The sequence below is a fragment of the Perna viridis genome, chromosome 10 (genome assembly GCF_037379345.1).
Source record: "Perna viridis isolate PV_CMFRI_1.1 ecotype Kerala chromosome 10, ASM3737934v1, whole genome shotgun sequence".
Classification (NCBI taxonomy): domain Eukaryota; kingdom Metazoa; phylum Mollusca; class Bivalvia; order Mytilida; family Mytilidae; genus Perna; species Perna viridis.
In genome coordinates, this window is record NC_142454.1 from 32,897,981 (window position 1) to 32,911,005 (window position 13,025).

The 13,025-nt window shown below is 34.7% G+C and overlaps 1 protein-coding gene across 1 annotated transcript; it reads right to left on the minus strand.

The window, feature by feature from the left end:
* Positions 1-7,668: 7,668 nt before the first annotated feature.
* LOC148605458 (uncharacterized) lies at positions 7,669-12,257 on the minus strand. Its single transcript, XM_088549421.1, has 3 exons — positions 10,797-12,257; positions 9,558-9,893; positions 7,669-8,970 (listed from the first exon to the last, which is right to left on the minus strand). Exons 1-3 carry the CDS (start codon positions 10,878-10,880, stop codon positions 8,860-8,862), a joined length of 531 nt encoding a protein of 176 aa, XP_088405547.1. The 5' UTR covers positions 10,881-12,257; the 3' UTR covers positions 7,669-8,859.
* Between the last annotated feature and the right edge of the window lie 768 nt (positions 12,258-13,025).

Here is a 13,025-nt window from a genome sequence, read left to right on the forward strand (position 1 = left end):
GAAGTTTGCAATTTTACTTCATTTTCATATTCCTTTTTTTTTCGAAAAATATATAGGTGGGTCGAGTATTTGTACATTCATTATTAAACATAAAACAGAGGTCAAGCTTCGAAGTGATGACATGTGCTTGGGGTGTATGTAGAAATACAAATAACTGAAACCCAAAAAGAACAACTATATGGATTGTATTGCCTCTTCGGTTGTTTTGGATTATTTGAAATCTATCATACACGCTCGAGTTGCTAAAATATTTATCTTTGATTGCAATAATAGATAAATAGATTACTCAAGCTGAGATTGAACATTTACACTTTCTGCACAGTTTTTTTTTTAGAATTGCTTCAATATATTAAAAGGCGCCACTCTTGATTGATTTAGGAAAATAAACTGCTTGTACATGTATGTACACGTGACATGATGTTGTCAGTTATGTGAAGTCTACTCAGACAGCAGACTCCCCGTCTAAACTTTGATAAGGCTTCCACTTACTAATTGTGATTTTTGTTTAATGGAAATTTTGATTTATCACAATATATTAACGATCTTATCTTTATACAATCTAGTTAAACTTAAAATGGCCACGATAATTTGAGTTATTTGTTTTACCAGTATGTGAGTTTCCATTTAATTTCTTATGTGGATGATTGCAAAACTGTGGTAGGTAGAGCTGCGAGAACTCACGAGAGTTACTGGGGACACAGAAGTATAACATTATTTAGAAGCTTAATACCGTCGAATAAGGCAACACAATATGAAAGTTTCCGTCACCATACTGAATACATAGATAGGTCTAAAAAAAAAATACGACTCGGAATATTCGAAAAAATCCTGGAAATGGTAAGAAAAATAAAATATATTTGTATATCAGAACATAAGTGTTTGACAATACTTGAAATACATTTTGCTCCACAAATATCTAGACTCTTACACTTTGAAGAATTGATAAAAAAAACTGTTTGTTCTTTTCATTCGAGACAGTTAAATTTCAAATTTCGAGACTTTGTCGAAAAACGTAAATATTTGACTTTCGAGGTTATGATACAAATGTATAGTCCACTTTATACTTATTTAACTCCTGTTAAAGTTCATTTAATCATGGGTCAAGAACTGTACAACAAACAGTAAAGTCATTAGCATTGGAAATTTCTCGTGTTTCTGTTTTCGTAAATATAAATGTTACTTCCATTCGAAAAAAAATATATATACTTATTGACTGGGTATGAGGGGAAAAATAAACTTACTTGTATTCCCCGATTATATAGTCAGTGTTTTATCATACCAAGAGACAATAGACACAATCGAAGACTGAAAGATACAACGTACTAGAACGCAGGAAATTGGGGTCTCCGTATACCTTTTCCAGTAGTCCCATTTTTATAATGGAGGGACTACAGTCAAGATTCGCAGAGTCATTTTTAAGTCGCTAATATTGTTAGCAACTTCTTGCATTCGAAATTTCAGTACTTTATATTCACATATGATATGCATATATGTAATTATGTATTTACACTCCAGGTTATGCTGCAGATCTGTGCCATAGCGATATCTATGAATATTCATTGCCAGTTGTTACATCTGATTCCTAATCTGGTTCCCTGGTCAAAATAAGCGACCCAAAGATCGCTAAAACGTACCTCTTTCAAAAATATCATACACATGTCTATGTGTGTTTTTTGCTTGTATGAAAACGGGAAGTTTCATTAAAAGATGAAATGATCGGCTAGCATTGTATTGATGTAATATTACCCAGTTTCCGATACAAACACAGCGACTCGGTACAATTGGCTTTATAGGTCATATACATTATCAGGACCCATATATACAATGCCAATTGTTTAATCTGGTTCTGGGTAACCTGTTGTTCTGATTGAAAACATTCGGGTCATTGCGGTTACGAAAGAGTACGCAATCAAATCCAGGGAACTAAGATTCTAGCGGAAGTCATCCGATTTTAGAGCATTTTGCATTCGTGCCATTTCGGATGTTGAAAGTAATCCAAAATCAGTAGCAGAGCCCACAGGCCCTTGGAAGAAAAGGCATAAGAAGTTCCGATAAGGAGTATACTTGGCGAAAAATTCCGAATAGTTCTAAAAATTGGAAAAAAAAGGAAAACAGCCAGAAGCTATCCAGAAGGATGTAGAAGGAGAATAAAATCGCATTGATAAAGAAAATATCATATCGTGGTGAACACACATAATAACTCAATGGAAACAAAATGACTTAATGATATTTTTTGTAAAAAACAAAATATGGTCCCAAGGGCCCATGGCAGAGCCAATATTTGACGATTAGCGACTTTGAAGACTTCAGTCTTTTCTTTTTATCCGACGTTTATGCCTCACTAAGGGAGGCGTCCAAGAAAAATGAAAATTAGCCTCCCAAGATGGCATACTTATTTGGACTAGGGAGACAACAAACAAATAAATCGACTGGGCACCGCCCATGCGTTATGTTTCTGTTGTTTGAGACTCGACCTTGAATAACAATGAACGCAGAGAATTACGAATGTAGTGGTAAAAGCCTAGCAAATCCCGTAACAGCAATGAAAATTCCGAAAAATATATAATTTTATACGCTTGTGGTCAAATAGTTTCAGGGAGGGCAAATAGGTAGGAAATTATTGTCTGGCCAATAGTCTCTTGGCGGGCAACTCATCACTATTGACATAAAAGTATACTCAGGTATGATCGCTTCACTATTTTCAGAACTTTCTAAGAATAAATCATTTATTTACTATGTAGGATACTGAAATATTAATATAACTTGAAGGGGTTTTCGAAATATTGTTTTATGGGGTCAAATCTTTCAGCTGGTAGAATAATAGATTGGGAAACTATGATCAATCGCGAAGAATAAGAAACGACCCATAAACACATTATTGTTCTATATGAATTTGTATTTTGTACCATTTGTATTAATTAAAACAAGACATACTACTGCTATAAAACAGCTTGACAAGAAACAGTTGGGTGCCATTCTTAGCAACCAAAATATCACTGGACAACATTTCCCAGAAGGCCGTGTGATTGTTGATTCGGTACCTTATCGACCAAGGAAATCAAATGCTGAGCTGATAATTACAGAGCGAACGATAATAGTGATCTCCGGTGAAGGTACCAATCGGTTACTGTTGACATTTGGAAACAATTTTAGAGCATATGTAGGATTATTTTATAACTTGGAAATTTATGGTTGTACAGAAAGTCTTGGTGCTCATTTGCTTAAACGCTTTTATGAACATTTCAAAACATATGACACTTGAAAAATTATATATTCGTATATATTCCCGTGAAGGTACTGTTTGGCAAGTAATCACCAATATAATTAATGATTTAAAGTTTCAGAAGATCCAACTTAGTTGGCCTGGATTATTATATTGTCAAATTCCACATCATACTGAATCACAGTCAAACAAATTATAGTGAATGTAGATTTTTTTCATATTTATATCACGTTGGCTGATCCTAGAAGGTTCCGGTTGCCCCTTATGAAATTGGATTAAAAAAAACTATGTTTATGCGACCGCAAAAAGTTTTGTGGTCGTATTATGCTGTCGTCGTCGTCTTTCGTAGAAGTATCTTGTCCATACAATAGCTTCAGTTAAATTGAGTATAATTAGTACGAGAATGAATCTTTTTGAAATTGTACCACAAGGTGCCATACCACGAAAGGAAGGCTAATGTTAGATTAATCTTTTGGGGTTGTGACTTGAACCGTTTAGGATTGGATCTTTTTATATTATACCACAACGTGCTATATCACAAAAGAAACGCTTGGATGGACTTTGAGGTTTGACTTAAACTGTTAAGGAATGAGGAGCCAAAAAGTTGTACCACAAGGAGCCACACCGCACAAACATGAAGACTTGGATTGATTTTAGAGGTTTTCAACCGTTTACGAATTAAAGGGCCTAAAAGTGGCAACTTTGATTCTGATCAATTCTATCTTATTCTGTGTCATACGTTTTATTGTACATGTAAATCCAAATTCAGTGCAGTATCTAGCCTGAATGGTGTGTCCTGTTCTAGGATAGATATATGTGATCGTAGAAAGCTGCGCCCTGTGATACAAATACCGTTTATATTATTTATGATATCGAGGTGCGTTCAAACAGCTTTTAAATTTAGCTTTTGTAATAATTTTTTGTTTTTCTCATTTTTGTTTGTAAAAGTTACAACCTTATGCATCTACAAATCCATGCTTAAAGTGACTTAAGTAGCATTCTTTATAAAAATCAGACAAGAGGTGAATCATGCAAGTCAAAAACCCACCGAACTCAGTTTTATTTCTTGTTCAGATACCGTTACATATCACATAACCAGTCTTTGTTTTTCATTCGGTTGTTGCGTTTTTTTTTTTTAGATAAAGAAGTATATAGATTGTATATGAAATTACCACTCGGCAAGAATTATTGTTTTTGGTTTAGTTTGATACAGTTGATTTTAGTGGTAAGATAAAGGTATGATTTTCTCAAAAGTACAGACGTGAATATTGGAAGGATAATTGTTACGCAAATCTATGGCATATGTAGATTGAAAAATCATCATTTGTTTGGTGGGGTTTTCTTAACCATGAATCACTTTCAAATTGATATGGGCAATGTCTGAATTTTATATGGACTGGTACTTAAATACACACACTGAACTCCGACATTTAGTACATTCTGAGATTATAGTGACAGGGAAGATATGTAAACGTATAGAAAGGTCTGAAAAATTCCCAACGATGTTAGAACTGTCAAATTTGCGATGCAAATTGTTTGGTCGTTAACAAGCTCCGCCTACTCTCTATTACGGTTCAAAATGTCAACAAAACAGGGTCTCTCGTGGAAAAATTATCGAAACTTCAATAATAAATATAATTTTTGTAGCAAATTTGGTATCAGCATACAGGAAAATGATTCCGGAATCGAACTAGGTAGGTATGACATGCACAATTTCAACTTGAAAGTCGTTACAAGCGGTTGAAGGGCGATACTCCGCGGTACCGCTAAATCTCCAACTTCTTGTATGGCACATCGTTCTAACCCCAACCCGACATATCAATGAGGAGGTTTGCAGGGTCAGAGGAAATTCGTATGCAAGTTACTGTTTTTACATTGATTCTCTGTCAGAGTGGTTAAAGGCCGTGAGGTTTTTAATTTTGAAACGAATGAAAGTTTTAAGTAGGTCAATGAGTGCCAAGGCTACATCAGTTTTTAAAGACCCCGATGTAGCAAAAACATCGTCTACTGTACATGACAAACATGTTGTCGTACCAGCAGACAAAGCCCAAAACAACATTGTTTTTGTCTGCAAAACGTTTTACATCCAATGTTTATTATCAGAGGTAGACGTAGAAAATAGTAGCAGTGAAGACCTATACTGCTACCACACTCTCCAAAGAAGAGGTTGTGGAAAACCATAAATCTGTGCTATCCTCTTTTGGTCTCTCTACCAAGGACGATGATTATGATTTACCATCTATGTACTGGATTCCTAAACTCCACAAGAACCCATACAAACAACGTTTCATAGCTAGATCTGCAAAATGTACCACCAAATCTCTTTCAAAACTTTTAACTTCTATACTCACAACTGTCAAAGAGGGTCTGCAGTCCTACCACAACACTTGTTACTCCCGTAGTGGTATTAATTCAATGTGGATCCTGAAAAATTCGTAAGACCTTTTGGAAACAATTAGCTCAAGACTATTATCTGAATATAATAGCATTAAAACCTATGATTTTTCAACAATGTATACTTCTATTCCCCATACTCAGTTAAAATCCCGACTTAAAAACATTGTACATCGTTGTTTTTCCAAAAATGATGGTAAACCTAGATACAAATATATAGTTCTTGGTAGAGATTTCTCATACATTGTAAGAAATAATTCAAAATCATCTTCCAAATATACAGAGGAAGATGTTTACAAAGTACTGGAATTTTTAATCGACATGTTTGTCCAGTGTGGTGGACGTGTTTTTCAACAAACGGTCGGCATTTCAATGGGAACAAATTGTGCTCCTTTACTTGCTGACCTATTCCTTCACTCTTATTAGGCTGACTTTATTGCTGACCTGATCAGAAAGAAAGAATATCGTTTGGCTAGATCCTTCAATCTCAGTTTCCGCTATATAGATGACGTATTATCTTTAAACAATCCTAATTTCGGGGATTTGATACATCGCATCTACCCAAAAGAACTTGAGATAAAGGATACTACAGACACTGTGAAGTCAGCCTCATATCTTGACCTACACTTAGAAATCGATGGTAAAGGAATACTATTGACCAAACTTTACGACAAACGTGATGACTTTTCATTCAGAATTGTCAACTTTCCTGTCATCTGTGGCAACATCCCTCCAGCACCTGCGTATGGAGCGTTCATATCACAACTCATACGTTATGCCAGAGCTTGCCGAAACTACGCAGACTTTTTGTATCGCACTAGAACTCTAACAAATAGGCTTCTGGAACAGGGTTATGTTGCTACAAGATTGAAGTCATCACTATAGAAGTTCTATGGTCGTCATCATGAAGTCGTGGATCGTTATGATGTATCCATCTGCACCATGAAAACTGATTTATTCAACGGGTCATAGTTTTCCTTTCCTCGTTTGTCTACCCCGGAATTGACTTTTTATGAGCAACTCGGCGGGTGTTTCTAGAAAAGCAGAGGACGCTTACCCTACCGGTGCACCTGGTCCATGCTCCCAGTTTTTAGTGGAGTCCGAGTCGCTCATTTGTTTTTGTTACTTTGTATGTATGATTTTAGTTACTGTATGTTCTTTGTTGTGTATGTCTGTTTTCCATGTCGGGTCTTTGTCCCTGGATTACATTCTTTTGATTACCGCTATAACCTTGGTTCCCTTGATTACTCTTTAGCACGTAATTAAGTGTAATTCACATGTTTAAGTCGGAAATGGTGACCTAAATAGATATGATCGTGGAAGTCGGCCCTAAATAAGACATATTGTATATTCTAAGATGATAGTTGCCCAAGTACATTTATGTACTTTTAAGTTACTGTAATACATTTTACCAGTTGTAACATAAACGCTTAATGGTTAACCTTATCATAAAGCCATTATCAGCACCGGTGCATCTGAATGACCAAAACTGTTTAAATGTATTACATACATATGAATGCACATATACGCATTTATTCTGGCACACTTCCGGCCAGCAGTTGACCCTTTCATAGTCGATAAGCATTTCCGTGTGAAAAAATTTCTAATGTTCTACCCTAAGCACAACTCTTTGCAGATTAAACGGAAAAGTTTGTTATTAAATATGAGGCAAGCGAAAAACCATAGACCCTAGAATCACAGACCCTTGGGATCAGGATTTGTTTTGTTTATCTAAAAATATCATTAAATCATTTTGTTTCCAAATTCGAGTTATTACGTGTGTTCTCCGACATGCCCACTTGCTATTTAATGCTGTTTATACTATGCCCAGTTTTCATCTATAAACTTCTCTAACAAGCTAATATGGAAACAAAATGATTTAATAATATTTTTAGATAAAACAAAAGATCCTGGTCCCAAGGGCCTGTGGTAGCAGGCAGGTAAAAATCAAACAACAGAAAATGATTCATGCATGTGAAACCCAATCAAATTCATTTTTATTTCTTATTCTGAAACAGCTACAGACCACATAACCATTTTGTTACTGCACTTATAAGATAAAAAATATTAGTACATACATTTTGTACGATGTCTACGTTAGAAGTTATCGTTTTTGATTTAGCTGATTTAAGTGGGAGATTAGTGCATAGTTTTCTATCAAAAATACATGTCTAATTAAAGTAAGGGCTGTCGTAACGTCAAAAATATATATGTAGAAAAAAGTATCATTTATTTGGTGTTTTTTTTTCTACAGTATGAATCATCTTGACTATAATACAGGTAGAGTCTGACTTCATATGAATTGGTACTAGACAGCTTCATGATTAATTTCTTGTGGGTACACCCAGAAGGAAGAGTTGAGTGTGTTGAGTGTCAGTCTGTAAGAATCGGGCAGTAGGTGAAACATGGTATGAAAAAAAAAATCATTTTGATAGCGTAATTTTACTATAGGCACCATTAGAACCAAGGAAGACAGGAAGACAGACAAGATTTTCCATACATCATGCTGGACCATAGAGTTACAATTTTACTGAAATGCACTGAAAATGAACATTTCAAGGGCAGATAACTCTGACAAAAACCTCATTTTTCCAAGATTCTATTGAAATATTTTTGCGCAAAGCAATTGATGCAGAGATAAAAAAAGTCTTTTCAAATAGAGAAACTTGAGTGATATTACATTGTCAGATCGGTGGGGTTTTGATATGCATGTTTCTGATTTTTCCCCATTTTGCCCGATTCTTACAAACACTTACACTTGGATGTCAAATATTATAAATATTTAGGTATTGTACTTAGTAACACTAGTGATATTGACGAAATCAGAAAATCTCAATGGAATTAAGGTTAGAAGAATGTTACACAGAGATTCGAAATTCACCTCCTGAGAAAAAAAAATTCTTCATATTTTTTTTTTTATATTACGACAATACCTCTTATTCTACATGGTTGTGAAAACTGGTTGTTGTCAAGTTGCAAGAATCATGCATTGCCTGGGTTTCATAAATAAGTCTAAAAAACCGGGCCCTAAGCTCTAATGGACCTTGTCCAGAATATCGTCAATGCAGAAAATACGTAAATGATCTTTAGGTATATACATATAGAAATATTCAGTGTAGTAATACAGACCAGTTAACATAAGTTTGTATACAAATTTGTATGTTATTAGAAGAGTCCTGACCATCATGTTAAGAACTATGAGCTAATGCATGACACTTTGTTGGCCTTTTCCTTATATATCTTCAAAATCTTCTAATTTGTAAATAAACTTGAGAGATCAATGTTAGTTTCTTGACCGTGATAAAAGTGTTGGTAGTCTGTCTTTGTTGACCAGCTGCTGCTTCCATATTTGTCTGAGAGAGAAAAAAAAATATAGCATGATTGTGATTTTCAGTAAACGAGTAGTAAAAAAATGATTATTTTTAATTTTTTAGTACCAATTCAAGTTAAAAAAATGTGTGAACATTAAACAAAATTAGGTATGCCTAACTGGATTTTAGCATAAGAAATAACAACGGATTATCATCTGTAATCGGTCAGTTACCACTAACCAACCGCAAATAATCGGTAACCGTTGATAAATGTTTACTGATTGCACAACTCTAACATCATATACCACACGTGTTTTCGTGGTAATTTATGACTTAACCGCGTTACGGCTAAAACATTACAGATAAAAAGTATGTTTTAAAGCAGTTTAAATAGTATTGTAACAACTGGCAACAAAGTATGAGACAAATGATCATTTAGTGATAGGAGGGGTGATTTTTTTAAAGAGGGGTTCCAAGGTTCGAACCCCCTTTTATTGAAAGTTTTTTGAGTAAATCATATGACGATATTCCTTTTTCTTAAACCTCTGATCAAGTAAGCACTAATGGAAAATTTTTCTACTGCAAAGATGATTAGTTACCACTTTTTAATACATGTACATCAACAGTACCTTTTCCTCAAATGATGTAACGGTGAGCAGAGATTCGATTCTAGATGACAATGACTCGTATGATCTTGATTCGACTGGTTCTGGTGTGGCATTGGCCAATTTATCAACACTAGGTGGCACTATAGGGACATCTATTTCAGAAGACATCGAATCATGTGATCTTGAATCGATAGGCACAGGTGACTGTGTTATTGGACACGTGATAAACACAGACGGTACTGTAGGGACTAGACTATCCGATGGTATCACACATTCTTGATCAAAGACTAATGTTTTCAAGCTCGATGGAGACGATATCCTGCTAATGTCGTCGGGTCCTTTATTTGTAAATTTTTCCTAGAAAAAAAAACGTTTTAATTCATGATCAATATACGCCATTAGTTGTTACCAAAATGCATGCCCGTGCAATTAACGAGCTGGAAGGACCAAAATGCGATGTTGTTGATGTCTCAGTATTTAACTTACATTCCATACACTATTTGAAAAAAATAATAATTAACCGAAACAAAAGCGTAATGGTTATGGCCTTGAGATGGCGAAAATAAAGATAATGTGAAATTTGTCTGAATCGAACCCTGAAAAAATAAACAAAAACCCGTCTACCCTAAACATTTTTTAAAGTACACTAGTGTACCTTCGTGTCCGATTAAATTTATTTTTACCTTAGTACACGTGTAATCGGAACATAAGTCTTAACCGAGCGATTTCTACAGTCCAATAATGCCGGTTCGGTTTAGATAAAGGTTTCACTGTACAATTTAATTAGATTGACTTTCTAAGCATCTTACATTACTGTCAATTTTTTTTAAATGGTTCTTGATATACATACCCTAGCTGATTTATATCCTAATGCACAGATCATTTTCTTCTCGAGGGGACCTGAGATTTTATGTAGAGTTAAAAATATTTTTCGCGCAAGCGTGAAAATTACTTTTTTTAGCAGTAACAGGAATTTAGAACAAAAAAATATTTGAAAATCTATATTGTTTTGTAATGGGGGAATTATTGAATCATTTTTTTTTTCTGTCCATAGCAGAGTGAACAATCCCAGGTCCTTCCCACTTCAGAATAAAGGTGGTCGTGCTGAAATGTCTTTTTATACAAATGTTTCAACATATTTTGTCAACTTATTTCGGGACACTTTATCAGCCGAAACATTGATTTGCAGATGAAAAAAAAATAAGTGGATATTTACCACATATCTCGATTTGTAGATGATTAAATTAAATTGATATTTACCATAAACTTATTATGTCCTTCTGTGTTATTTGGTTTGTTCGCTTTATTGTTAGTTTCTTCTCTTTCCTTCATCATAGCGTTCATTTCCTCTTGAAAAAGTTTCTCATTTTCTTCATTCTAGTTGAAAAGATCTATTTCGCTTGCGCTGAAATCTTTGTAGATCAGATCGTCCTAGAAAAAACACAAAAAGGAAAACAGAATGAACGAATGTCTAAACTATTAGAATAATAGATATTTTCCGTTATAAAGAAAATTAAAACAAAATTCAACTAATTATGATCCTTCATGAAAGAGAGTAATATATAACACGAGTAATACTTACCAAAATATCTTCTTCCGAGTATCCAGAATCCTAAAAATCGACACTAACCTGGCTTGACAAAACGTCAGCGATATCCATGTCTGTATTATTCAGACAATGCTTTATGTGCAGTGTTAGAAGATTGACATACAGAGTGAGGTGGAATGTTACCAATGAAGCCAAAAATGTCATAATCATGTGCGAGAAAAATGACATTTTAAGCGGGCTTTGAGGTTGATCCACGCTTTTTTTAATTACCATTCGTGCAGAAAAAAAAACAACAAACAAACAAACAAATAAACAAACAACAAAACAAAAACAAAGCAAATCTACAATGAGAACAACATCAAACAAACAACATACAAAGGGAAGGATAAGGATTTGAGCTTTTTATCAGATGAGGAGAGTTTCTGTTGAAAAAGTCGTATAAAAGTTTGATATAAGCCTTCCACTTCAATGGATTTCAGGAATGTAAAACTGTATTGCTTTCTAAGAGTTCTTTTTTATTGAAGCATAAGAAAGAGGGGTTTAATTTAAAAAGAACTTGATGGAGCGGGGCAGCCACCCTTCCATATTTGGATGGGCATATAAACACAAGTGAATAAAATGCATATTTTTTTTTTATTTTTCTTGATGAAAATTTTTGGGACCCTTTCGTAAATCTCTGTTTCCGCCACTGACTATATTTTTATATAATCATTATTATCTCCGATTTTTTAAATACATGTGTCTAGCTGGTTAACGCATTTTAATTTTTGCAAGGTGGCATTGAGGTATAGCTTCACAACAGTTCACTTAATTGAACGCTACTCCATCCAAAAAGTAATCAAGGGAACCGAAACTCCAGTGGAAATCAAAAGTATGTAATCCAGGGAAAAGACCAGACATGGAAATCAGACATACACAACAAAGAACATAAAATAACCAAAACTAATACGTACAAACCAACAACAGTAAATGAGCAACTCAGACTCCACTAAAAACTGCGAGCATGGATCAGGTGCACCGGTAGGGTCAGTGTCCTATGTTTTAATAGAAACATCCGTTGAGCTACTCATAAATAGTAAAATCCGGGTAGATGAAAGATGAAAGGAAAACTGTGACACGTTGAACAAATCGGATTTCGTGGTGCAGATGGATACACCGTAACGATCCACAAGTTCATGATGACAACCATAAAACTTTTGTAGTGATGACTTCATTCTTGTAGCAACATAACACTGAATTGTAAGAAGTCTAGCGCGGTACAAAATGTCTGCGAATTTATGGCAAGCTCTGACATAACGTATGAACTCCATACACAGGTGATGAATGGATGTTGCCACAGATGATTGAAAGTTGATAATGACAATTGAAAAGTCATCGCGTTTGTCTTATAGTTTGGTCAATGCTATTTCAACCCTCGGGGTTGGCCCCTGAGGGTGATATAGGAACCTTAGGTTGATATGGTATGTGATACCGATTTGGACATGCATAAAACAAAAAATAATTTTCAGTATGAATAAAATGAAAAATAGACAGGCAGTTATAAATATGACGAAGATACATAAAACGGGTATACATGCATAGCACTAGAATGCAATAGAAATAATAAGCAGGTGAGTAGAAACTTACAGTAGCAGTGTAATTAAAAGCAAAATTAGCAAAACAAAAACAAAATAAAAAGCAAACAAATAATATGGTTTAAGGCGCACCGCTCCAAACATGAAATCATAAGTAGGATAGGCTATTTCGCAGGACAGCTTCAACGCAGTATGATTTTCACTAATGATTTCGACGTTACAGTGCATTCTTAGTTATACTGGTTCCCGATTGCAATATTCAGTATGTTACACATATACAAATATAATGAAACCTGTCGTGAGAATGTATGGCTAGTAGCTAATACCGGGAACCAGGATAATTCTTAGTAGGGTGCAAAACGAACG